This window comes from Oncorhynchus mykiss, chromosome 17 (assembly GCF_057628025.1).
Source record: "Oncorhynchus mykiss isolate SJ-2025 chromosome 17, ASM5762802v1, whole genome shotgun sequence".
NCBI lineage: Eukaryota > Metazoa > Chordata > Actinopteri > Salmoniformes > Salmonidae > Oncorhynchus > Oncorhynchus mykiss.
In genome coordinates, this window is record NC_143038.1 from 15,917,982 (window position 1) to 15,945,594 (window position 27,613).

A 27,613-nucleotide genomic window follows, 5' to 3' on the forward strand; every position below is an offset into this window, starting at 1 on the left:
AGTTTTCGACCATCGCTGTCCCTCTGACCAACCTCACTTCAAAGGTGGCCAGCAACCCTGTGAAGTGGACAGAGCAGTGTGAGGAAGCCTTTATGATACTGAAAAACCGACTGTGCTCATTCCCTGTTCTCCGGGCCCCTGATTTTCAGAAGAGGTTTCTCGTGCAAGTGGACGCTTAGGCTGTGGGAATTGGAGCTGTACTAGCCCAAGGGGAGCCAGGAGAAGAGCTTCCTGTGCTGTACCTGAGTCGGAAGCTGTTGCCCAGGGAAACCAGGTATTCTACAATTGAGAAGGAGTGCCTGGCTATAAAGTGGGCTTAGTACATACATTTCACACGTCAGTGTTCATATTTAAGATAAGCAATATTTATTATACTTATCTATGTTGTGGATGAGCGTGTTTGTTTGTTCTGTTCCTCTCTCTTTCCATCTCTGTAGCTTCCGGGTATGCTGGATAAGGACCCGAGGAAAGGGAATTGGGCTGACTTTGTAGTGCCTGTCCCAAATAGCTCATTAATGTAAATGTGCATATTGAAAGACACTGTCAGTAGTGATGTCATTTTGTAACTGTTATGTTGTGATATTGTTTCATAAACATGTTGCAATGCATATACTTTAGTATGTTTAGTTAATGGAAAATGTAGGTTTGCCTAGGTAATTGCTTAATTAATTAGGGTTAATTGTTCTAAGGGGAGGGGCTAGCCCTACAAAAGGAGCTTCTTTCAGTTCATGGAGAGGCATTTTGGATTGAGCTGTGAATGAGGCAGCATTGTCTTTGGCTGTCCCATAAGGTATATGTTTGATGGCAGTACTGTTTTTGTTCCGGAATCACTATGTAAATAAACACCCTTGCACAGAAGAACTTTTGCGGCTCCGACATCTTTTTATTTTGATAGAGGTTAGGTTTTCCAGTATAGCCTTCTGGCCTACTCTACGTGACAAAGGTATTTATGGGGGGGTCATAAACCTTACCCACAGGCCAAGTCATGACTCCAGCATGTCATGCGTCCTACTTATATCATTACACTCGTAACAACTTAAGCATTCCAAAACTTATATTAGATCAAATAAACCTCACATAGCAAATAAGCCTTTCTCATTGACATCCACACAAACTCCTTGCTTGGTGGGTGAAACAACGAAGCGACGCTTCCTGCTGGAGGGAGACAGATTTTCCCCGGAGTTGAGACTCTCCCGCTCTGAAGAAGCCAACAATTTACCATAAGGCTTGAACAAGATGGGACAGCTCTTAAATAAGTTTAAAAAATCCACTAGGTGGCAATGTATACCCAGGGCATGTTATGAAAGTATTTCTATATGTTCTTCATGGACGCAAATGAGAGGATGGCTAGCTATACATGTTGTGCTGACTTAAAAATGGGTTGCAATAGGTTTAACAGTTACCATTGGTTGTCAAAAAATACTTTGAAAATATCCTTACCCAAACCCATGTCACTCATAATTTTCTGTACATGGGATGGTCACACATTTTTATTTATTTTATTTAACCTTTATTAACTAGAACAAATTCTTATTTACAATGATGGCCTGAAAACATGAAAAAGTTCAAGCAACCTTCTCTCATCACATTCACACAACCATTCATCAAATTGTATTTGTATTACCAGTTTAAAATGTTCCATAAAACATAACCATATTACAACATAGCACTGTCATCATAAAGGTGCCAGTTAAGTTATATCCTTTTCCCACTACTGGGCTGAGCCAAGTTGAACTGTACTGGGTTAGCCTGGTTCTGCCTCCACCATAGTCATTGTGGAACTGAGCTGGGTCAGCATGATAGTGTGAAAGGATAATAGTTCCCTCAAACAACATATTTGTCACTTGGAGAGTGGCGTGCCTGGAGACGTTGGTGTGTAGTGTCTCGTCTGGAGACATGTCCATACAAACATCACGCACATGCACTCAGGCTTCGTCCCAATTGGCACCCTATTCCCTATGGTGAACAACATTTGTTCAGAGCCCTATGGGCCCTGTTCAAAAGTAGTGCACTAAATAGGGACAGGGTTATATTTGGGACGTACATTACTGTTAAACCCCGGAACAAAAATGATCATGTTTTGCAGCAATACCCAGTTAGATCAATGAAGGAGGTTAGTGGCAACTTATTATACATTGGATATTGTCTAATAGGATCCTAGCTACATTATTCTACACGTTGTTAGTATTAAGTTTATAAATGGCCTACAAAACAATGGATCATTTTAAAGTATAATAACTGCCAAAATAAAGGAAACATTTGAGTAAACGAGGGATACAAAGTATATTAAAAGCTGGTCCTTCCAGACTAGGCAATGCTCAGTTGCCTATTATTTTGGCTAGAAGAAGAGATCTCAGAGGGCTTAAAGAGAGAGAGAGTGTGTGTGTGTGTGTGTGTGTGTGTGTGTGTGTGTGTGTGTGTGTGTGTGTGTGTGTGTGTGTGTGTGTGTGTGTGTGTGTGTGTGTGTGTGTGTGTGTGTGTGTGTGTGTGTGTGTGTCACCAGATCTCAACCCAATTGAACATTTATGGGAGATTCTGGAGCTGTGCATGAGACAGCGTTTTCGGGAAAAAAAAAACACCAAATGATGGAATTTCTCGTGGTGGGGCATCCCTCCAAGCGCATTGAAGCTGTTCTGGTGGCCCAGCGCTCTATGTTGATATTTCCTTTATTTTGGCAGTTATGACATGATAAATTAAAAAACTGAACTTTAATTTATCTTAATTGTCCTAGTAGACTAATCGGACCACATATCCCTCTGACAAAAATAAAGTTATTGTATTCTATTCTATTGAAAAAAAGTCTGAATAGAACGGAATATAGTTTTTCAGGAACTGCCCGTTTTATAGGCAATAATTATGTCTTTATGTGGATAACTGACTAATTAGATCAGGCATTTTTTAGATCAACTTTTTTTTAGGACAATTGCCTCATTCTCACACAATGACTAAAGCATCTATTGTAAAACAATTTTTTCGATCTTGAGTTTTAAAATTAGGTGTTGATCACTTGTTGCTCACTCGTGTTAATTTGACAAAGGCTCACTTCGAGGGTGAGTTTGTCAACAGTTGGGTGTGACGAATGAGTCAACTTGAAAAAATGTATAGCGCGGCTTCTACAAGTTCAGACAAACTTCTTGAATATATATATGACTAATTGGGTAGGTTAGCCTACAATTCACGTGCAGGTAAACTACAAAACTGGTCTTTATTTGATCGGGTGTGACAGTTAGGAATCGGGATGGGAAAGCAGGTTATTCAAGTTTGCACCTCTCTTAAAACGGGCACCTGCACTTGTTCTACCATTACTACATTTGAGGTGCGTGAAACCCCGAAGGAGAGCAACCATGGCATCAAATACAGCCACTATGGGAAATTTACCCAGTGGATTCGGAATATGCTCAACTATTCCAGACATTCTCTACCTACCGGAGCTTGTGAGTTACAATGGTTTACTGTTTTTGCTAGGCATATATTGTACACACACTTGATAGTATTTTAATGACGTCAATTGATGCACTTCCCATGGTCGTGCACCTGTAGAACCGTTTTACGTGTGTTCCAATTTTCGACTAAATGTTTCCTCTACCCGCTGGGCACAGACGTAAATTCAACGTCTATTCCACGTTGCCGTAATTTAATTTAAATTATGTGGAAACAACGTTGATCGAACCAGTGTTGCCAGTGGGTAGGAATGTTTGGCTGGGTCTACACAGGCAGCACAATTCTGATATATTTTTTAGCTAATTGATATTTTGACCAATCACATGATATCTTATTCAGAGTTGATCTGATTGGTCCAATGACCAATACATGAAAATAATTGGGCTGCTTGTGTAAATTCAGCACACGTTGCTCTTATGATTTGTGGAGGAACATAGCCTTTATGTATGGACTGTATGGGGTGTGCATTTTCTACAAGTCATCATTCAGTAAAACACTTATTTAATGTAATGTAAAATGCAGGTTGTTTTTAGAAGAAGCGTGCGCCTTGCACTTATGACTGACTATGTGTAGTACTTCTACTGAACCATCACATCTAATGTAGAAAGTGTGTGAAATTTCAAGATGTCCGTGTATTAGTTTGTAGACATTTCACAATCACCCCAAGTATCCACATTCATGCTGATGAACAAGACAGGTGGATTCTGACACACCTTATTTTGCATTCCCAGGCAACAGATTGATTGCTGGAGCTTGTCAGGGTGGAGTAACAGAAAGGGTGTGACTTGATGAAAAACAACTAATTGTACCTTTCATAAATTGTATGTCATAGAGATTAGGGAAGGGCAGGCCATTGTTGGTTTTCTAAGGTAGGTCTGGTAAATGATAATCTGTTTACTTCACTGTTATATAATTGATTACAGTAGTGTAGTTTTAGCTTCAGTAATGCCAATTTTGTTTTCTCCCCAAACTCCATAATAGCACCAAATTAGTTTCTAGGGTGTCACAGATCTGAAAGGTTTTCCTTTTAATATTTCAGTCCCCCCCAAAAAAACTGCAGACTCCAACATTTTAAAACCAATTAAACAAAATAATTGTAGGAATACATTATCTCTTACTACCAAGGCCACTTGATGTTCCACTGAAAATACAACCAAACTGTAGGGGATTCCCCACATGTTTTTTGGATATGCTGTATATTGTTCTCAATATTTGAAATTCATATTTCCTTTAGATTATTACCATAGGTGCAAGTCTAATTAAGTGGAACAATTGACTTCTTTCAATTTTAATTGAATGGACCATTAAAACCATTTACACTGCAATGCATTGTTTCAGGTCTTTGGAGGTCTGGTATGGATCCTGGTGGCATGTACACTGGTGGATCCCGCCAACCCACAGGGCTGGGTGATGTTCGTGTCCGTCTTCTGTTTCACCATGACCTTCATCTGGATGTGCATGTTCGCCTTCGGAGTGCATCGCAACAGCGGGGGATGGGCAGCTGCTGTGAGTCTTTCCTGTTTTTGGGAGGGGGGGGCCGGAAGCACCATGGATAGATTTTTTTTAATCGACCAACCAGACGAAGGATAAGTTCAAGGAGCACACACACAAATAGTAATATAGCATGTATATTTTATTTTAAAGAATCTAGTCAAATTGAGGAGTCAATCCTGGGGAACTTTTCACAATGAATTAGACAGGAACCTGTCTTTGTCGAAATAGAAAATGTATTTGTACTTAAAAATGACATGATAGTTGGCATACTAGACAGAGAAGGAAAAGCAGCAGAAGCAACTGAGTATGAAATCAAACTTATTTTACTAGGCAAGTCAGTTAACTAATTCTTATTTTCAATGTCAGCCTAGGCACAGTGGGTTAACTGCCTTGTTCAGGGGCAGAACAAAATGTTTACCTTGTCAGTTCCGGGATTCGATCTTGCATCTTTCGGTTACTAGTCCAACGCTCTAACCACTACGCTACCTGACGCCCCAGTTATGACGGCTCTCTTTGGAGGAGGTCCACTATATTCAACAGTCATCATCGCCATTGATAATAAATATATGTATGTATTGATGATAAGTGTACTTCTTCAGAAAATACTAGATCTCATAAGTTATAAGGCAGTGTTTCCCAATCCATTCCTAGCGGACTCCCCAGGGTGTACCCATTTTAGATTCCATCACTAACACACCTGATTCAACTAATCAAAGGCGTGGTGATTAGTTGAATCAGGTGTGCTAGTGCTGGGCTAGAACTAAAATGTACACACCCTGGAGGCTGGCCAAAAATGGATTGGGAAAAACTGGTCTAAGGAAAAGAAATGTAGCGCTGGCTCAAGCAGACGTCACCCATGCCCGTGCTCTTGGCTGTAAGATAATCTTCTGGCTCCAAAAAGCAGTCACACTGCATTGTTGGTTAAGTTTCACCCAAGATCTTTTTCCATCATCCAGTCAAACGCTGTGAAAATAATTTCCTCGTCCTTCCCTTTCTACACAGGACTTTGCATACCACGGCATTGCAGCTTTCTTCTACCTCAGTGCCTCAGTGGCTCTCGCCAAAGTGACCCTGGATAAGAAAAGTGGACTCCTCTTTAACTATCGACTTGACATTTCTGCAGTGGTAAGTCATCCATAACAGCAAATCATAGGAAATACAGTGCCGTGCGAAAGTATTCGGCCCCCTTGAACTTTGCGACCTTTTGCCACATTTCAGGCTTCAAACATAAAGATATAAAACTGTATTTTTTTTGTGAAGAATCAACAACAAGTGGGACACAATCATGAAGTGGAACGACATTTATTGGATATTTCAAACTTTTTTTAACAAATCAAAAACTGAAAAATTGGGCGTGCAAAATTATTCAGCCCCCTTAAGTTAATACTTTGTAGCGCCACCTTTTGCTGCGATTACAGCTGTAAGTCGCTTGGGGTATGTCTCTATCAGTTTTGCACATCGAGAGACTGAATTTTTTTCCCATTCCTCCTTGCAAAACAGCTCGAGCTCAGTGAGGTTGGATGGAGAGCATTTGTGAACAGCAGTTTTCAGTTCTTTCCACAGATTCTCGATTGGATTCAGGTCTGGACTTTGACTTGGCCATTCTAACACCTGGATATGTTTATTTTTGAACCATTCCATTGTAGATTTTGCTTTATGTTTTGGATCATTGTCTTGTTGGAAGACAAATCTCCGTCCCAGTCTCAGGTCTTTTGCAGACTCCATCAGGTTTTCTTCCAGAATGGTCCTGTATTTGGCTCCATCCATCTTCCCATCAATTTTAACCATCTTCCCTGTCCCTGCTGAAGAAAAGCAGGCTCAAACCATGATGCTGCCACCACCATGTTTGACAGTGGGGATGGTGTGTTCAGCTGTGTTGCTTTTACGCCAAACATAACGTTTTGCATTGTTGCCAAAAAGTTCAATTTTGGTTTCATCTGACCAGAACACCTTCTTCCACATGTTTGGTGTGTCTCCCAGGTGGCTTGTGGCAAACTTTAAACGACACTTTTTATGGATATCTTTAAGAAATGGCTTTCTTCTTGCCACTCTTCCATAAAGGCCAGATTTGTGCAATATACGACTGATTGTTGTCCTATGGACAGAGTCTCCCACCTCAGCTGTAGATCTCTGCAGTTCATCCAGAGTGATCATGGGCCTTTTGGCTGCATCTCTGATCAGTCTTCTCCTTGTATGAGCTGAAAGTTTAGAGGGACGGCCAGGTCTTGGTAGATTTGCAGTGGTCTGATACTCCTTCCATTTCAATATTATCGCTTGCACAGTGCTCCTTGGGATGTTTAAAGCTTGGGAAATCTTTTTGTATCCAAATCCGGCTTTAAACTTCTTCACAACAGTATCTCGGACCTGCCTGGTGTGTTCCTTGTTCTTCATGATGCTCTCTGCGCTTTTTAACGGACCTCTGAGACTATCACAGTGCAGGTGCATTTATACGGAGACTTGATTACACACAGGTGGATTGTATTTATCATCATTAGTCATTTAGGTCAACATTGGATCATTCAGAGATCCTCACTAAACTTCTGGAGAGAGTTTGCTGCACTGAAAGTAAAGGGGCTGAATAATTTTGCACGCCCAATTTTTCAGTTTTTGATTTGTTAAAAAGTTTGAAATATCCAATAAATGTTGTTCCACTTCATGATTGTGTCCCACTTGTTGTTGATTCTTCACAAAAAAATACAGTTTTATATCTTTATGTTTGAAGCCTGAAATGTGGCAAAAGGTCGCAAAGTTCAAGGGGGCCGAATACTTTCGCAAGGCAATGTATATAGGGAAGCCAAAAACAATCTAAAATGTTCACATCTTTCTCACTGTAACAGTTCCTATACAGCTTAGTATCAAATATCGTCCATTAGTTTCCCTGCCCCTGACTAGTTTCCCCAGTCCCTGCTGCTGAAAAACATCCCACAGCATGATGCTGCTACCACCATGCTTCAATGTAGGGATGGTGCCAGGTTTCCTCCAGACTTGGCATTCAGGTCTTGTTTTCATCAGACCAGAGAATCTTGCTTCTCATGGTCTGAGTCTTTATGTGCCTTTTGGCAAACTCCAAGTGGGCTTTCATGTGCCTTTTACTGAGTGCCTTCCATCTGTCCACTCTATCATAAAGGCCTGATTGGTGGAATGCTGCGGAGATGGTTGTCATTATGGAAGGTTCTCCCATCTCCACAGAGGAACACTGGAGCTCTGCGAGTCAGAGTGACTATCGGGTTCTTGGTCACCTCCCCGACCAAGGCCCTTCACACTCGATTTCTCAGTTTTGCAGGGTGGCCAGCTGTAGGAATCTTGGTAGTTCTTCCATTTTAAGAATGGAGGCCGCTGTGTTCTTGGGGACCTTCAATGCTTTGGTACCTTCCCAAGGTCTGTGCCTCAATACAATCCTCTCTCGGACGGACAATTCCTTCGACCCCATGGCTTGGTTTTTGCTTTGACATACACTGTCACTGTGGGACACCTTACAGGTGTGTGCCTTTCCAAATTATGTCCAATCAAGTTGAAGAAACATCTCAAGGATGATCAATGGAAACAGGATGCAACGGAGCTCAATTCCGAGTCTCATAGCAGAGAATCTGAATACTTATGTAAAATTAGCGATTTCTGTTTGTTTTTGTTGTTAATCTCTAAAAACCTGTTTTTGCTTTGTCATTAAGGGGTATTGTGTGTAGCTTGATGATGATTTTTTTTTATATTGATTTAATCCATTTTAGATTAAAGCTGTAACATAAAAAAAATGCCAGGATCACACAATGATGTTAAAGAAGTTGAACCAACTTGCGGTGTTGAAGGATACAATAATTTAAAGTAAATCCTAATAGGCCTATGACTACGTGGTATAGCTATTTGTAGGCTATAGCCTAATGTAAATACATATAGCTTAATATCATTGCACTGCTTGCGAGGAAAGCTTTTGTTGCGAGGAAGCATTTAATTGTTTTGTGTCGCTTACACTACGCTGTATCATAAATAAACTTTGATTTGATTAACTTTAACACATGGTTACCATATACCCTATAACAGAATAAAAGAGAACAGAGGTGAGATATCAATTCATATAATTTATTTGCATAGATTAACATGTTATCAAATCAATTGACCAAGTAGTGAACATAAATCATTACTATGTAGAATTGCAGGAAATCTGTTTCAAAACAGCCATTAATCAAGCCTTTGTTGTGGTGTATTCATGCATCTCAATAAACTATAAACTAAATGCATTATTACCTCCAACTTGGCCCAATTTCCAATTTCCCACCTTGACATACTGTCCCAAGCTAGAATGGGGCCTGCGTCTCAACCAATAGGCAAAATATCCCAAGCAGGGCTACAGCAACGTCCAGAGAGGGTCAAGCTACTTGGGCTTTGCGGTGGCCACTGTGGTTTATGTGTCCTCGGCAGAACTGTGTCACCGTAACCAAGTAGTCACATATTGTTCTGGGTTCCACTGCACAAGAGGTGGTACATGGAGTTTTGTGAACATCAAGGCAGATACTCAATGAATTTGGTGTGATGATAAGGTTCATGTGGCTGAACCCCCTCTCACACTCAGCCGAGGTGCAGATTTGTTTTTAAAGTGGTCAAGCCTCCGATGGGCCTCTCCAGTGCACAGACTGTATCCTACAGTTTCTCATAATTCTCGCCACCGCCAGAGAGAAGACAGGGAAGAAACCACCATTTAGCTACCTCTAGGCTGCTATACATATTTATTTGGTTTATATGAAAAACTGTTGAATAACAGTTTTATTGGTAATTAAATAGAATTTATCAGAATACATTTTCCAGAAATAGATTTACCAGCTCTCTGTATTCTCAAATCAAAAAAAGTGAGGGAGCACTGGTCCCCTGTGCTCTGGCAGCACTACACCCCTGGTCCCAGACTCCCAGGCCATCTGTTCAGTAGATCCAGCTACATGCCTCAATCCAAAATGAATGGGTAAAAAGCACCATGTATTTTCAAGGTTTTATTCTGTGCTTATTTTTCCACTATGCATATTAGTTTGAGGAATATAGCTGGATCTCCACAACGGATGGTATGTGGAGTGGATTCATTTGACTCCTGAAAACGAGTGTTATGTCCCTAAATCCTAATTTGTCAGATGTTTTCACGACTCAAAAGGGGTGTGGGTTCGAGATGAGTCCGTAATCCACACCATTCGTTATGGACACTAAGTGGACAAAACATTAAGAACACCTTCCTAATATTGAGTAGCACCCCGCCCTATTTGCCCCCAGAACAACAGCCTCAATTCATCGGGGCGTGAACACTACAAGGTGTCGAAAGTGTTCCACAGGGATGCTGGCCCATGTTGACTCCAATGCGTCCCACAATTGTGTCAAGTTGGCTGCATGTCGTTTGGATGGTGGACGGGAAACTGTTGAGCGTGAAAAAACCAGCAGTGTTGCAGTTCTTGACACAAACCGGTGAGCCGTTTTGTCTCAGTTGTCTCTAGGCTTAAAAATCCTTCATTACCTCTCTCCTCCCCTTCATCTACACTGATTTGAAGTGGATTTAACAAGTGACATCAATAGCTTTCACCTGGTCAGTCGATGTCATGGAAAGAGCAGGTGGTCTTAATGTTTTGTACACTCAATGCATTAGGGGGTCTCAATCCCAAAGTAAAAGGAATGATTGAAAGGATTTAATCCGCTTTAATTAGTTACAGCTTCGACCACAGAATAAATTCCTGTTACATAAATATTACTTTATCTATAATTGTGCACTCCGTTTCTGCTTGAACTCATTTTGGTACTCTTTCTTATTCGTAGGGATTGTGGGCATTCAACTGTCTAACAGTAGGCTAGATTTATGTACTGAGTTCCCCAAACTTGTGCCTATTCATTGTGTGTTTGTTACCCATCCAAAGGTGGAAGATATTGTTGCGATTTCAATCAAACACCTACTGACCTTGTCAAGGAGTTCAGATCTCTTGGCCTAACGGCTAAGGTGTTGGGTTGACAGTCACTGGGCCAGAGTTTGAGTCCCAGTTGAATATCTTTATCTGTTCAATGTCACCCCCGGTTGTTGCTGATTTATATGTTCTTACTCTCCCAGGTGTTCTCTTACGTGGCCACACTCCTCTACTTCATCCACACCATCTTTTCGGCCATCAGGTGGAAGTCCTTCTAAACTAGAACGATGCTAAAAGCCTCAGTCAAAGAGGAGGTCTTAAATCTACCATTTGAAACCATGGAGGGCTGTGGTTTACTGTACTGCATGGCCTATACCCTGAGGTAAAGAAGAAATCTACCTGCTCTGCATCCCAATTCTCTATTATTCTCCTAAAGTGTGACCTCCCCCCTACATATTCAAAAGCAAATGATTGGTTTAAGCATGGTTTAGACTAGAGGGAATGGCCATCATAGGCCTACATGTCCTTTATTTTTAAATCCATGAAGGGAAGTGAACATATGCACACTTAGGGTAGACGGGTAGAGAATTGGGATGCAGAACCAGATCCCTCTTGGAGGACTAACCATACGAAAGCAAACCTATAATTAAAAAGTAATGATGGGCTACTAAGTCAATTATTACAGTTACATTTTTTATTTTACCATTTTTTTACTTTTATAATTTTTTCAATGAATCTACCACATTTTATTGAACAAACCAGAAATGTAAAATGTAATGAAATATTTGTTTGTTTGTTTTTATATGCTTTGCTACTGATAGCATTTCTGTAAAATGTTGATCTTGATGGATCCACGTACTGTTACATTCTAATAAAGGTGTTATGAAACATTGTAAGCCTACAGTAGGACACATTAGTGATAATAGCTAATTGTCTTTAATATAGCTAGCTCTTTTCAATGACCCAAAGTGTTTGTAGCCTCATGGACCAAACAAACAATAAAATGGGTAACCAGTATATCTTTAGTTTCGAAGTTGACAGCTGTTAACAACAAATTAGGGTCGTGTTTCACCTCCAACAAGGTTCCATTTCAAACCACGGGGGATGTCTGGTATTGACACTTATACATTTTTCATCAGGTACAGTGTTAGGTGAATCAAGAATGCAGCTTCATTCTAATCTCCTTTTCCCCTGAGAGTCCATTTTGTCAAGTCAGAGGACCTAACAAAAGGGTCACGGATCTCTGGGACATAAAATGTACATTAACCTGTATATTGCAGTGATGTTTTGTTGTATTGTGCGTCACATGTATCAGGTGCATTCTTATCTCTCTTAACAATCTTATCTCTCTGGTCCTCCCCATTTCTAATAACAGGTACACCACACCACCTAGTACTGTTTCCCACTGCAAGGCGCTGGTATATGCAGTCAGAGTGAGACCGGTGTCATTACCTAAGATAGAATAACACGATTCACAAACATATTACATCAGCAATATCATTTGGTGACATTTACTATGGTAGTGTAACATATTGGATTTCAAAGTGTGACATACGCCCACTGATAAAGGTTAACACATTCACTAAATTATTTTAGATTTTATTTTGAATTTTTGAACCTGGAGCTTGTTAAATTACATTGTGTAATTTACATTTGCTTGCAAATCTTGTAGCACTATTGTGTCAAAGACAAGTGGCTGTGGAACAAGAATAGGTGCTAAGTAATGTTTTAGTCTAGATACAATCAGGTGGGGATCAGTATCTAACTGTAAGAAGGTGGGGTGACTCATGGCCGGCTCTAGTATGAAACCAGAATAACCTGAATCTGAATGCCCTGGCAGAGGGCGTAAATAAAGTTAGGCCAGTGGCAGGGTGGCTGGGACACACATGTCATTAGGACCCATTGGAGCAAGCATGCTACACACACACAAACACACACACATTTTTGAGTGGGCAGTAACTACTCCCATCAGAGGTTAAGGAAATTAAAATCTCCATATGACTTGTTCATATTATACACCATGACTCAGGCTGTTGCCATGAATTAGCATTGCTATTTGGCTGACATTTTGACTTTACTGATTGTATGCCCATGAAACACACAGGTTAACTTACATACAGTGAACCAGAGAACTAGAAATGGTGAAAAACAATGAAAATGTATAACCATTGCTACTAGATTTTATACTTCCATCCATTTATGACTCATTAATTTATTTTATCCATATGATACAGACAGGTTAATTTACATAAAGTGTGTCAGAGGACTAGAAATGGTGAAACACAATGGAAAACAGTATTTAAATTAATAATCACATATTGTACTGCAAGTGAACCACACACAAGGCATTGCTTCATCTGTCATCATGAAATGTCATTATTGCTATGTTAAATCTTGTAAAATAACACTCAAGCACCACCATGTGTTAGCCCATCCACATTACATGAAAAAACAGACACACAGGAGAACTCCGCTTTGGGATTAGGTGAGTAAGCACATTAACCCACACACATTTATATTTTATTTATTTAACCTTTATTTAATCAGGTAGGCCAGTTAAGAACAAGTTCTCATTTACAACTGTAACCTGGCCAAGATAAAGCAAAGCAGTGTGACAAAAACAACACAGAGTTATGTGTACATACTGTATATAGCCCCCACTTCCACAAGCTTCGTAAAGGGAGAGATTGAATGGATGCCAGTGTAACATTTTACTTAATTGTTCATTTGCTAATTATTTTGGTTAAAAACAAATGTTTATAGATAAATGTAAACAGAATCTACTCTTCCAATTATATTTGTTACTTTAGAGGTCATTCAGGTCAAGAATGCACCAAAGCCTCAAAAACAAAAGACAAATTAGAGAATTAAAAGTCATGAAAGGCTACAATGAACATGTCAGTACAGTCACATTTTGAAACAGATGCATTTGAAAAGAATATGCTCTGTGCTCCCATCCCCAAAAATGTATGACTTAGCTACTCCTTCCGGCACTGGAAACAAACCACCAGCTATTCCCAAAATATCTTTGGTGTCCAGAGAGTCAGTAGATAGGCTACAGTGGTTTGCGCCAGTGGGCGACTGATGATGAACTACATGAGCACGGCCATTTGTGCGATGTCATCTGCTGTGATGTAACGCCACATGAATTCAAATGTACCCTCCCCTCCCAGTTTCAGATGTACCGTCTCACACTGTCATTCGGTGAGAGTCCTGAGGCGCAACATCTGACAGCTGTATTTTATCCTTTGATGAGATATAATATATATACAAAAGTTTGTGGACACCCCTTCCGTTAGTGGATATGACTGTTTCAGCGACACCAGTTGCTGACAGGGGTATTAAATCGAGCACACAGCCATGCAATCTTCATAGACAAATATTGGCAGTGGAATTGCCTTACTGAAGAGCCCAGTGACTTTCAAAGTAGCACTGTAATAGGATGCCACTTTTCCAACAAGTCAGTTCCTCAAATTTCTGCCCTGCTGGAGCTGCTGCGGTCATCTGTAAGTGTTGTTAATGTGAAGTGGCAATGTCTAGGAGCAACAATGGCTCAGCCGCGAAGTGGTAGGCCACACAAGCTCACAGAACTGGACCGCAGAATGCTGAAGCGCCTAGCATGTTAAAATCGTCTGTCCTCAGTTGCAACACTCACTTCCAAGTTTCAAATTGTCTCTGGAAGCAACATCAGAACAAGAACTGTTCGTTGGGAGCTTCATGAAATGGGTTTCCATGGCTGAGCAGCCGCACACAAGCCTAAGATCACCATGCGCAATACCAAGCGTCAGCTGGAGTGGTGTAAAGCTTGCCGCCATAGGCCTGGAGCAGTAGAAAAGCTTTCTCTGGAGTGATGAATCACGCTTGACCATCTGGCAGTCCGACAGACGAATCTGGGTTTGGTGGATGCCAGGAGAACGCCAACTGTAAAGTTTGGCAGAGGAGGAATAATGGTCTGGGGCTGTTTTTCATGGCTTGGGCTAGGCCCCTTAGTTCCAGTGAAGGGAAATCTTGAAGTTACAGCATACAATGACATTCTAGACATTTCAGTGCTTCCAACCTTCAGCAAGACATTGCCCCTGTGCACAAAGCCAGGTCCATACAGAAATGGTTTGTTGAGATCGGTGTGGAAGAACTTGATTGGGCGCACATAACTCTTACCTCAACCCCATCGAACACCTTTGTGATTAATTGGAACGCTGACTGCAAGCCAGGCCTAATCACCCAACATCAGTGCCCAACCTCACTAATTCTCTTGTGGCTGTAGTGGAAAGCCTCCCAGAAGAATGGAGGCTGTTAAAGCAGCAAAGGGGGGACCAACTCCATATGAATGCCCATCATTTTGGAATGAGATGTTTGACAAGCAGGTGTCCACATACTTTGGTCATATAGTGTATATCAACCCTAAATGAGAATGTTGCCCCAGTAATACCATTGTAATTCATTATTGAACACAGTTTGGCAATATCAGAAATGAACTTGGACCCAGGGTTTTCAGTTATTGTAGAGCTTGTAATTAAATATTAATCGCTCATATATATTATAGAGAGAGAGAGAGAGACAGCTGCATGTGAGCTCTCACATTTTTCAACATATTTTTTTACAAAAGGATAGATTTGGCGTTATATAAACTTAGATTTTTCGGCAGGGGCGTATGTTCTTCATTCCAGATCAAAACTCCAAACCTACAACCTAATTTTGCCCAAAATTAACCAGAGAGATTGCTGCTACCAAGGTTTCCTTTTCTCTAAGCTATACAGAGGGTGCTCTAACAAACAAACAGCAGAGACCTGAGGACACCATCTAACCTGGAACTGAGTAAGTAGTTTTTGATCTGCTGCTCTGCTGTTCAGAGATCATCCACTGGCATTTTCTACATGAAATCTGCCTCCAGAAATAAAAGCTTCTCCCAAGTTGGTGTGACATCTACTGCCGTTGCCCACTCCACTGCTTCTTGGATTCCACCTGGCGATCTGTTCACCGTCTGCCCTGTCCTGTCTCCACGTCTGGTACTACACACTCCCCCTTCTGTCCCAAGCTTTCACTTGCCTCTAGCACACACACGCTGTTTGGGTGAGTGACTCTGAACTTACAATGACTAGCCCCAATGGCTTTCTTGATGTCTATAGTATTCTCTCTGGTACGCAATCTGGTTTCCGCTCAGGTGTCACTGCAACGTTAAAGGTCCTCAATGATGTCACCATTACCCTTGATTCTAAGTAATATTGTTCTCAGTAATGCTGCTATTTTGATTGACTTGGCCAATGCTCTTGATACATTAGACCATTCCATTCTTGTGGTCCGGCTAAGGAGTATTGGTGTCTCTGAGTGGTCTTTGGCCTGGTTTGCTAACTACCTCTCTCATAGAGTGTATAAAGTCAGAAAATCTGCGGTCTCAGCCTCTGCCTGTCACCAAGGGAGTACCCCAAGGCTCGATCCTAGGCCCCATGCTCTTCTCAATATTCATCAACAACATAGCTCAGGCAGTAGGAAGCTCTCTCATCCAATTATATGCAGATCGTACAGTCTTATACTCAGCTGGCCCCTCCCTGGATTTGTGTAAAATGCTCTACAACAAAGCTTTCTTAATGTCCAACAATCTTTCTTAACCTTGTTCTAAACACCTCCAATATAAAGGTAATGTGGTTTGGTAAGAAGAATGCCCCTCTTCCCAAAGTTGTGATTACTACCTCTGAGGGTTTAGAGCTTGAGGTAGTCACCTCATACAAATACTTGGGAGTATGACTAGATGGTACACTGTCCTTCTCTCAGCACATATCAAAGCTGCAGGCTAAAGTTAAATCAAGACTTGGTTTCCTCTATTCTGTGCCCAATAATGTTTCTACCATGTTTTGTGCTGCTACCATGTTGTGTTGCTAACATGTTGTTGTCATGTTTTTTTTGATACCATACTGTGTTTCATGTGTTGCTACCTTGCTATGTTGTTGTCTTAGGTCTCTCTTTATGTAGTGTTGTCTCTCTTGTCGTGATGTGTGTTTTGTCCTATATTTATATTTTATTTATTTAAAAAAATTGAATCCCATTCCCCACCCCCGCAGAAGGCCTTTTGCCTTTAGGTAGGCCGTCATTGTAAAAAATAATTTGACTTAAATAAAGGTTAAATATTTGTTTTTATGCTACAGTTTACTATGGTGTACTACATAATTATATAGAAAGTACTGTATTATTCTATCGTAAACTATATTATTTTTTAATGTGGGTATGAGGGTTTTAACCTTGATTTATTTCCATAAATAAAATGCTCTTATTCATTATATGCGTTTTCAAAATGCAGTTGACCCCTGACCGGGAGTCCCCTAGGGCGGCACGCAATTGGCCCAGCGACGTCCATGTTAGGGGAGGGTTTGGCCGAGGGCGGGGGCTTTACTTGGCTCATCGCACTCTAGCGAATCCTTGTGGCGGGCCGGCACCTACAGGTTGGCCTTGGTCGTCAGTTTAACGGTATTTCCTCTGACACATTGGTGGGGCTGGCATCTGGGGTTCAGCGTGCTGGTGTTAAGTCGTGATTGGTGGGTCATGTTTCGGAGGATGCATGACTCGACCTTTGCCTCTCCCGAGCCCGTTGGGGAGTTGCAGCGATGAGACAAGACCGTAATTGGATCACAATTGGATATCACGAAATTGGAGAGAAAGAGGTGGTAAAAATGTTTGGCCTCTCAGTCCCACCTTTGATGCACCTGTACTGATCATGCCTTCAGGATGGTAGCAGGGTAAACAGGCAGTGGCTCAGATGGTTGTGGTCCTTGATAATCTTTTTGACCTTCAGGTGACATCAGGTGCTGTAGGTGTCTTGGAGGGCAGGTAGTTTGCCCCCGGTGATGCGTTGTGCAGACCGCACCACCCTTTGGAGAGCCTTGCAGTTGAGGGCGGTGCAGCTGCCATACCAGACGGTGATACAGCCTGACGTGATGCTCTCGATTGTGCATCTGTAAATTTGACAAGTCAAATTTCTTCAGCCTCCTGAGGTTGAAGAGGCGATGTTGCGCCTTCTTCACCACACTGTCTGTGTGGGTGGACAATTTCAGTTTGTCTGTGATGTGTATGCTGAGGAACTTAAAACTTTACACCTTCTACACTACTGTCCCTTCGATGTGGATAGTGGGGTGCTCCCTCTGCTGTTTCCTGAAGTCCACGATCATCTCCTCTGTTTTATTGACATTGAGTGAGAGGTTGTTTTCCTGAGTGCCCTCACTTCCTCCCTGTAGGCTGTGTCATCGTTGCTGGTAATCAAGCCCACTTGTGTCGTCTGCAAACTTGATGATTGTGTTGGAGGTGTGCATGGGTGAACAGGGAGTACAGGAGAGGGCTGAGCACACACCCTTGTGGATCAGCAAAGTGGATATGTTGTTTCCTACCTTCACCACCAGCACCACCACTACCAAGTCCAGCTTAATGATGAGCTTGGAGTTAAATGTTAAAGTCAACGAACAGCAATCTTAAAAACATTTTTTTAGCCCTTTTTCTCCCCAATTTCGTGGTATCCAATTGTTGTAGTAGTATCTTGTCTCATTGCTACAACTCCCGTACGGGCTCGGGAGAGACGAAGGCTGAATGTCATGCGTCCTCCGATACACAACGCAACCAGCCGTACTGCTTCTTAACACAGCGCGCATCCAACCCGGAAGCCAGCCGCACCAATGTGTCGGAGGCTACACCGTGCACCTGGCAACCTTGCACTGCGCCCGGCCCGCCACAGGAGTCACTGGTGCGCGATGAGACAAGGAGATCCCTACCGACCAATCCCTCCCTAACCCAGACGACGCCAGGCCAATTGTGCGACAGAGCCTGGGCGCGAACCCAGGGACTCTGATGGCACAGCTGGCGCTGCAGTACAGCGGTTGCATCGTCTGTGGACCTGTTGGTGTGGTATGAAAACTGAAGTGGGTCTAGGGTGGCAGGTAAGGTGGAGATGACATGATCCTTGACTAGTCTCTCAAAGCACTTCATGATGACAGAAGTGAGTGCTGCGGGGCGGTAGTTCAGTTATCTTTTCCTTCGTGGGTACAGGACCAATGGTGGCAGCAGACTGGGATAGGGAGCGATTGAATATGTCTGTAAACACACCAGCCAGCTAATCTGCGTATGCTCTGAGGACGTGGGGAAAAAAGTATTTAGTCAGCCACCAATTGTGCAAGTTTTCCCACTTAAAAGGATGAGAGAGGCCTGTAATTATCATCATAGGTACACTTAAACTATGACAGACAAAATGAGAAAAAATATCCAGAAAATCACATTGTAGGATTTTTAATGAATTTATTTGCAAATTATGGTGGAAAATAAGTAGTTGTGTATCACCATTTCTAGTCCTCTGACACACTTTATGTAAATTAACCTGTCTGTATCATATGGATAAAATAAATGCATGTGCCATAAATGGATGAAAGTATAAAATCTAACAGCAATGGTTATACATTTTCATTGTATTTCCCAGCTGTATGTAATAACACATAAGATTTTCTGGGCTAACAATGTGAGAAATTCTACATTAAAAAAACTAAATACTAAACAGTTTCCTAAGGACTCGAAGCGAGGCAACCATCTCTGTCGGCGCCATCTTAGCCAAGCTCAGAAAGTTAGTCTGTGTTTAAAAAATCTCAGTAGATCAGTACATTTTCTTTCCAGTCACTAAATCATGATGATCAAAATTGCAGATTTTAAAGTTGTCTTTTAAAGTTGTCAAGCCTCCGATGGCCTCTCCAGCGCACAGACGTAGCCTACAGTTCATCATTTTCGCCACTGCCAGAGAAAAGACAGGTAACTAACCACATTTACCTACCTCTAGGCTGCTATACATATTTATTTGGTTTACATGAAAAACTATAGAATGACAGTTTTATTGGTAATTAAATATAATTTATTTAGAATTTACCAGAATACATTTTTCAGAAAGAGATTTACCAGCTCTGTGTATGCTACAAAGTCAAATATTACAGTTGCAAAAATAAAGTAACATTTTTAGTTTGACCATTTTTTACTTTTTACATTTTTTTCAATTAATCTACAACATTTTATTGAACAAACCAGAAATATAAAATGTAATGAAATATTTGTTTGTTTGTTTTTATATGCTTTGCTACTGATAGCAGTTTTGTAAAATGTTGATCTTGATGGATCCACGTACTGTTACGTTCTAATAAAGGTGTTATGAAACATTGTAAGCCTACAGCAGGACACATTAGTGATAATAGCTAATTGTCTTTAATATAGCTGGCTCTTTTCAATGACCCAAAGTGTTTGTAGCCTCATAGACCAAACAAACAAAAAAATGGGTAACCAGTCTATCTTTAGTTTCGGCTGTTAATGACAAAATAGGGTAATGTATCACCTCCAACAGGGTTCCATTTCAAGCCACTGGGGTAATGTCTCATATTGACACTTATACATTTTTCATCAGGCACAGTGTTAGGTGAATTAAGAATGCAGCTTCATTCTAATCTCCCTTTCCCCCTGAGAGTCTATTTTGTCAAGTCAGAGGACCTAACAAAAGGGTCACGGATCTCTGGGACACGAAATATACATTAACCTGTATATTGCAGTGATGTTTTGTTGTATTGTGCGTCACATGTATCAGGTGCATTCTTATCTCTCTTAACAATCTTATCTCTCTGGTCCTCCCCATTTCTAAGAACAGGTACACCACACCGCAAGGCGCTGGTATATGCAGTCAGAGTGAGACAGGTGTCATTACCTAAGATAGAATAACATTATTCACAAACATATTACATCAGCAATATCATTTGGTGACATTTACTACGGTAGTGTAACATATTGGATTTCAAAGTGTGACATACGCCCACTGATAAAGGTTAACACATTCACTAAATTAAGTAATAAAATAGGATTTTATTTTGAATTTTTGAACCTGGAGCTTGTTAAATTACATTGTGTAATTTACATTTGCTTACAAATCTTGTAACACTATTGTGTCAAAGACAAGTGGCTGTGGAACAAGAATAGGTGCTAAGTAATGTTTTAGTCTAGATACAATCAGGTGGGGATCAGTATCTAACTGTAAGAAGGTGGGGTGACTCATGGCCGGCTCTAGTATGAAACCAGAATAACCTGAATCTGAATGCCCTGGCAGAGGGCGTAAATAAAGTTAGGCCAGTGGCAGGGTGGCTGGGACACACATGTCATTGGGACCCATTGGAACAAGCACCACACACACACACACACACACACACACACACACACACACACACACACACACACACACACACACACACACACACACACAGATACACAAACACACACACATTTTTGAGTGGGCAGTAACTACACCCGTCAGTGGTTAAGGAAATTAAAATCTCCATATGACTTGTTCATATTATACACCATGACTCAGGCTGTTGCCATGAATTAGCATTGCTATTTGGCTGAAATTTTGACTTTACTGATTGTATACCCTTGAAACACACAGGTTAACTTACATACAGTGAATCAGAGAACTAGAAATGGTGAAATACAATGAAAATGTATAACCATTGCTATTAGATTTTATACTTTCATACATTTATGGCGCATGCATTTATTTTATCCATATGATACAGACAGGTTAATTTACATAACGTGTGTCAGAGGACTAGAAATTGTGAAACACAATGGAAAACAGTATTTAAATTAATCATCACTTAATGTCTTGTAAGTGAACCACACACGGACAAGGAGTTGCTTCGTGTGTCATCATGAAATGTCATTATTGCTATGTTAAATCTTGTAAAATAACACTCAAGCACCACCATGTGTTAGCCCATCCACATTACATGAAAAAACAGACACACAGGAGAACTCCGCTTTGGGATTAGGTGAGTAAGCACATTAACCCACACACATTTGTATTTTATTTATTTCACCTTTATTTAATCAGGTAGGCCACTTGAGAACAAGTTCTCATTTACAACTGTAACCTGGCCAAGATAAAGCAAAGCAGTGTGACAAAAACAACACAGAGTTGTGTGTACATACTGAATATAGCCCCCACTTCCACAAGCTTTGTAAAGGGAGAGATTGAATGGATGCCAGTGTAACATTTGACTTAATTGTTCATTTGCTAATTATTTTGGTTAAAAACAAATGTTTATAGAGAAATGTAAACAGAATCTACTCTTCCAATTATATTTGTTACTTTAGAGGTCATTCAGGTCAAGAATGCACCAAAGCCTCAAAAACAAAAGACAAATTAGAGAATTAAAAGTCATGAAAGGCTACAATGAACATGTCAGTACAGTCACATTTTGAAACAGATGCATTTGGAAAGAATATGCTCTGTGCTCCCCTCCCAAAAATGTATGACTTATCTACTCCTTCAACAAACCACCAGCTTTTGCCCAAAATATCTTTGGTGTCCAGAGAGTCAGTAGATAGGCTACAGTGGTTTGCGCCAGTGGGCGACAGAAGATGAACTACATGAGCACGGCCATTTGTCATCTGCTGTGCTGTAACACCACGTGAATTCAAATGTACCCTGCCCTTCCAGTTTCAGATGTACTGTCTCACACTGTCATTCATTGTGAGTCCTGAGCCGCAAAATCTGACAGCTGTATTTTATCCCTTGATGAGATATACTATACGGTCGTGGCCAAAAGTTTGGAGAATGACACAAATATACATTTTCAAAAAGTCTGCTGCCTCAGTTTGTATGATGGCAATTTGCATATACTCCAGAATGTTATGAAGAGTGATCAGATGAATTGCAATTAATTGCAAAGTCCCTCTTTGCTATGCAACGGAACTGAATCCCCCAAAAACATGTCCACTGCATTTCAGCCCTGTTACAAAAGGACCAGCTGACCATGTCAGTGATTCTCTCGTTAACACAGGTGTGAGTGTTGACGAGGACAAGGCTGGAGATCACTCTGTCATGCTGATTGAGTTTGAATAACAGACTGGAAGCTTCAAAAGAAGGGTGGTGCTTGGAATCATTTTTCTTCCTCTGTCAACCATGGTTATCTGCAATGAAACACGTGCCATCATCATTGCTTTGCTCAAAAAGGGCTTCACAGGCAAGGATATTGCTGTCAGTAAGATTGCACCTAAATCAACCATTTATCAGATCATCAAGAAGAGCGGTTCAATTGTTGTGAAGAAGGCTTCAGGGCACCCAAGACTGTCCAGCAAGCTCCAGGACCGTCTCCTAAAGTTGATTCAGCTGCAGGATCGGGGCACCACCAGTACAGAGCTTGCTCAGGAATGGCAGCAGGCAGGTGTGAGTGTATCTGCACGCACAGTGAGGCGCAGACTTTTGGAGGATGGCCTGGTGTCAAGAATGGCGGCAAAGAAGCCACTTCTCTCCAGGTCAAACATCAGGGACAGACTGATATTCTGCAAAAGGTACAGGGATTGGACTGCTGAGGACTGGGGTAAAGTATTTTTCTCTGATGAATCCCCTTTCCGATTGTTTGGGGTATCCGGAAAAAAGCTTGTCCGGAGAAGACAAGGTGAGCGCTACCATCAGTCCTGTGTCATGCCAACAATAAAGCATCCTGAGACTATTCATGTGTGGAGTTGCTTCTCAGCCAAGAGAGTGGGCTCACTCACAATTTTGCCTAAGAACACAGCCATGAATAAAGAACAGTACCAACACATCCTCTGAGAGTAACTTCTCCCAACCATCCAGGAACAGTTTGGTGACGAACAATGCCTTTTCCAGCATGAAGGAGCACCTTGCCATAAGGCAAAAGTGATAACTAAGTGGCTCGGGGAACAAAACATCAATACTTTTGGTCCATGGCTAGGAAACTCCCCAGACCTTAATCCCATTGAGAACTTGTGGTCAATCCTCAAGAGGCGGGTGGACAAACAAAACCCCACAAATTCTGACAAACTCCAAGCATTGATTATGCAAGAATGGGCTGCCATCAGGATGTGGCCCAGAAGTTAATTGACAGCATGCCAGGGCGGAGTGCTGAGGTCTTGAAAAATCAAATCAAATCTAATTTTATTTGTCACATACACATGGTTAGCAGATGTTAATGCGAGTGTAGTGAAATGCTTGTGCTTCTAGTTCCGACAATGCACTAATAACCAACGAGTAATCTAACCTAACAATTCCACAACAACTACCTTATACACACAAGTGTAAAGGGATGAAGAATATGTACATAAAAATATATGAATGGGTGATGGTACAGAACGGCATAGGCAAGATACAGTAGATGGTATAGAGTACAGTATCTGCGTATGAGATGAGTAATGTAGGGTATGTAAACATAAAAGTGGCATTGTTTAAAGTGGCTAGTGATACAGGTATTACATAAGATGGCAAGATGCAGTAGATGGTATAGGGTACAGTATATACGTATGAGATGAGTAATGTAGAGTAGAGATGAGAGTAGAGATGAGTAATGTATCTAAACATTATATTAAGTGGCATTGTTTAAAGTGACTAGTGATACATTTTTACATCAATTTTTCCATTATTAAAGTGGCTGGAGTTGAGTCAGTTTGTTGGCAGCAGCCACTCAATGTTATTAGTGGCTGTTTAACAGTCTGATGACCTTGAGATAGGAGCTGTTTTTCAGTCTCTCGGCACCTGCTTTGATGCACCTGTACTGACCTCACCTCCTGGATGATAGCGGGGTGAACAGGCAGTGGCTCGGGTGATTGTTGTCCTTGATGATCTTTATGGCCTTCCTGTAACATCGGGTGGTGTAGGTGTCCTGGAGGGCAGGTAGTTTTCCCCTGTGATGCGTTGTGCAGACCTCACTACCCTCTGGAGAGCCTTACGGTTGTGGGTGGAGCAGTTGCCGTACCAGGCGGTGATACAGCCCGACAGGATGCTCTCGATTGTGCATCTGTAAAAGTTTGTGAGTGCTTTTGGAGACAAGCCGAATTTCTTCAGCCTCCTGACGTTGAAGCGGTGCTGCTGCACCTTCTTCACAACGCTGTCCCTGTGGGTGGACCAATTCGATTTGTCCGTCATGTGTACGCAGAGGAACTTAAAACTTTCTACCCTCTCCACTACTCTCCCGTCGATGTGGATAGGGGGGTGCTCCCTCTGCTGTTTCCTGAAGTCCAAGATCATCTCCTTTGTTTTGTTGATGTTGAGTGTGAGGTTATTTTTCTGACACCACACTCCGAGGGCCCTCACCTCCTCCCTGTAGGCCGTCTTGTCGCTGTTGGTAATCAAGCCTACCACTGTAGTGTCGTCTGCAAACTTGATGATTGAGTTGGAGGCGTGCATGGTCACGCAGTCGTGGGTGAACAGGGAGTACAGGAGAGGGCTCAGAACGCACCCTTGTGGGGCCCCAGTGTTGAGGATCAGCGGGGTGGAGATGTTGTTACCTACCCTCACTCCCTGGGGCGGCCCGTCAGGAAGTCCAGTACCCAGTTGCACACAGGGCGGGGTCGAGACCCAGGGTCTCGAGCTTGATGACGAGTTTGGAGGGTACTATGGTGTTAAATGCTGAGCTGTAATCGATGAACAGCATTCTCACATAGGTATTCCTCTTGTCCAGATGGGTTAGGGCAGTGTGCAGTGTGGTTGCGATTGCGTAGTCTGTGGACCTATTGGGGCGGTAAGCAAATTGGAGTGGGTCTAGGGTGTCAGGTAGCACTTCATGATGACGGAAGTGAGTGCTACGGGGTGGTAGTTGTTTAGCTCAGTTACCTTAGCTTTCTTAGGAACAGGAACAATGGTGGCCCTCTTGAAGCATGTGGGAACAGCAGTCGGGGATAAGGATTGATTGAATACAGTGCCTTGCGAAAGTATTCGGCCCCCTTGAACTTTGCGACCTTTTGCCACATTTCAGGCTTCAAACATAAAGATATAAAACTTCATTTTTTTGTGAAGAATCAACAACAAGTGGGACACAATCATGAAGTGGAACAACATTTATTGGATATTTCAAACTTTTTTAACAAATCAAAAACTGAAAAATTGGGCGTTTTATATCTTTATGTTTGAAGCCTGAAATGTGGCAAAAGGTTGCAAAGTTCAAGGGGGCCGAATACTTTCGCAAGGCACTGTATGTCCGTAAACACACCAGCCAGCTGGTCTGCACATGCTCTGAGGACGCGGCTGGGGATGCCATCTGGGCCTGCAGCCTTGCGAGGGTTAACACGTTTAAATGTTTTACTCACGTCGGCTGCAGTGAAGGAAAGTCCACAGGTTTTGGTAGAGGGTCGTGTCAGTGGCACTGTATTGTCCTCAAAGCGAGCAAAGAAGTTGTTTATTTTGTCTGGGAGCAAGACATTCTGGTCCGCGACGGGCCTGGTTTTCTTTTTGTAATCCGTGATTGACTGTAGACCCTGCCACATACCTCTTGTGTCTGAGCCATTGAATTGCGACTCTACTTTGTCTCTATACTGACGCTTAGCTTGTTTGATTGCCTTGCGGAGGGAATAGCTACACTGTTTATGTTAGGTCATGTTTCCGGTCACCTTGCCCTGGTTAAAAGCAGTGGTTAGCGCTTTCAGTTTCACTCGAATGCTGCCATCAATCCACGGTTTCTGGTTTGGGAATGTTTTAATAGTTGCTGTGGGTACGACATCGCTGATGCACTTGCTAATAAACTCGCTCACCGAATCAGCGTATTCGTCAATGTTGTTGTTTGACGCAATGCGGAACATATCCCAATCCACGTGATCGAAGCAATCTTGAAGTGTGGAATCAGATTGGTCGGACCAGCGTTGAACAGACCTGAGCGCGGGAGCTTCCTGTTTTAGTCTCTGTCCATAGGCTGGGAGCAACAAAATGGAGTCGTGATCAGCTTTTCCAAAAGGAGGATGGGGGAGGGCCTTATATGCGTTGTGGAAGTTAGAATAACAATGATCCAGGGATTTACCAGCCCTGGTAGCACAATCAATATGCTGATAGAATTTAGGGAGTCTTTTTTTCAGATTAGCCTTGTTAAAATCCTCAGCTACAATGAATGCAGCCTCAGGATATGTGGTTTCCAGTTTACATAGAGTCAAATAAAGTTCGTTCAGGGCCGTCGATGTGTCTGCTTGGGGGGGGATATATGCGGCTGTGATTATAATCAAAGAGAATTTTCTTGGTAGGTAATGCGGTCGACATTTGATTGTGAGGAATTCTAAGTCAGGTGAACAGAAGGACTTGAGTTCCTGTATGTTGTTATGATCACACCACGTCTCGTTAATCATGAGGCATACCCCCCGCCCCTCTTCTTACCAGAAAGATGCTTGTGTGTGTCGGCGCAATGCGTGAATAAACCAGCTGGCTGTACTGACTCCGAATGCGTGTCTCGAGTGAGCCATGTTTCTGTGAAGCAAATAACTTTACAGACTCTTATGTCTCTCTGGAATGCTACCCAATGCTACAACCTTGTTGTCAAGAGACTGGACATTGGTGAGTAGTATGCTCGGGAGCGGTGCGCGATGTGCCCGTCTACGGAGCCTGACCAGAAGACTGGTTTGTCTGCCCCTTTTACTGCAACGTTGTTTTGGTTCACCGACTGGGATCCGAACCATTGTCCTGGGTGGTGGGCAAAACACAGGATCCGCTTCGGGAAAGTCGTATTCCTGGTCGTAATGATGGTGAGTTGACGTTGCTCTTATATCCAGTAGTTCCTCCCGACTGTGTGTAAAAAAAAATGTGAAGATTACCTGGGGTACCAATGTAAAAAATAACACGTAAAAAAAACAAAATACCGCATAGTTTCCTAGGAACGCGAAGTGAGGAGGCCATCTCTGTCGGCGCCGGGAGTAGGATCAACATTGCAAATATTGACTCTTTGCATCAACTTCATGTAATTGTCAATAAAAGCCTTTGACACTTATGAAATGCTTATAATTATACTTCAGTATTCCATAGTAACATCTGACAAAAATATCTA

The 27,613-nt window shown here is 41.9% G+C and overlaps 1 protein-coding gene across 1 annotated transcript; it reads left to right on the plus strand.

Annotated features, from left to right (window-relative positions):
- Positions 1-2,082: 2,082 nt before the first annotated feature.
- LOC110493785 (myelin and lymphocyte protein) lies at positions 2,083-11,691 on the plus strand. The gene is made up of 4 exons (XM_021568265.3): positions 2,083-3,434; positions 4,780-4,947; positions 5,938-6,060; positions 11,003-11,691. The coding sequence occupies exons 1-4, from the start codon at positions 3,345-3,347 to the stop codon at positions 11,075-11,077; spliced, it is 456 nt and encodes a 151-aa protein (XP_021423940.1). The 5' UTR covers positions 2,083-3,344; the 3' UTR covers positions 11,078-11,691.
- Positions 11,692-27,613: the final 15,922 nt, after the last annotated feature.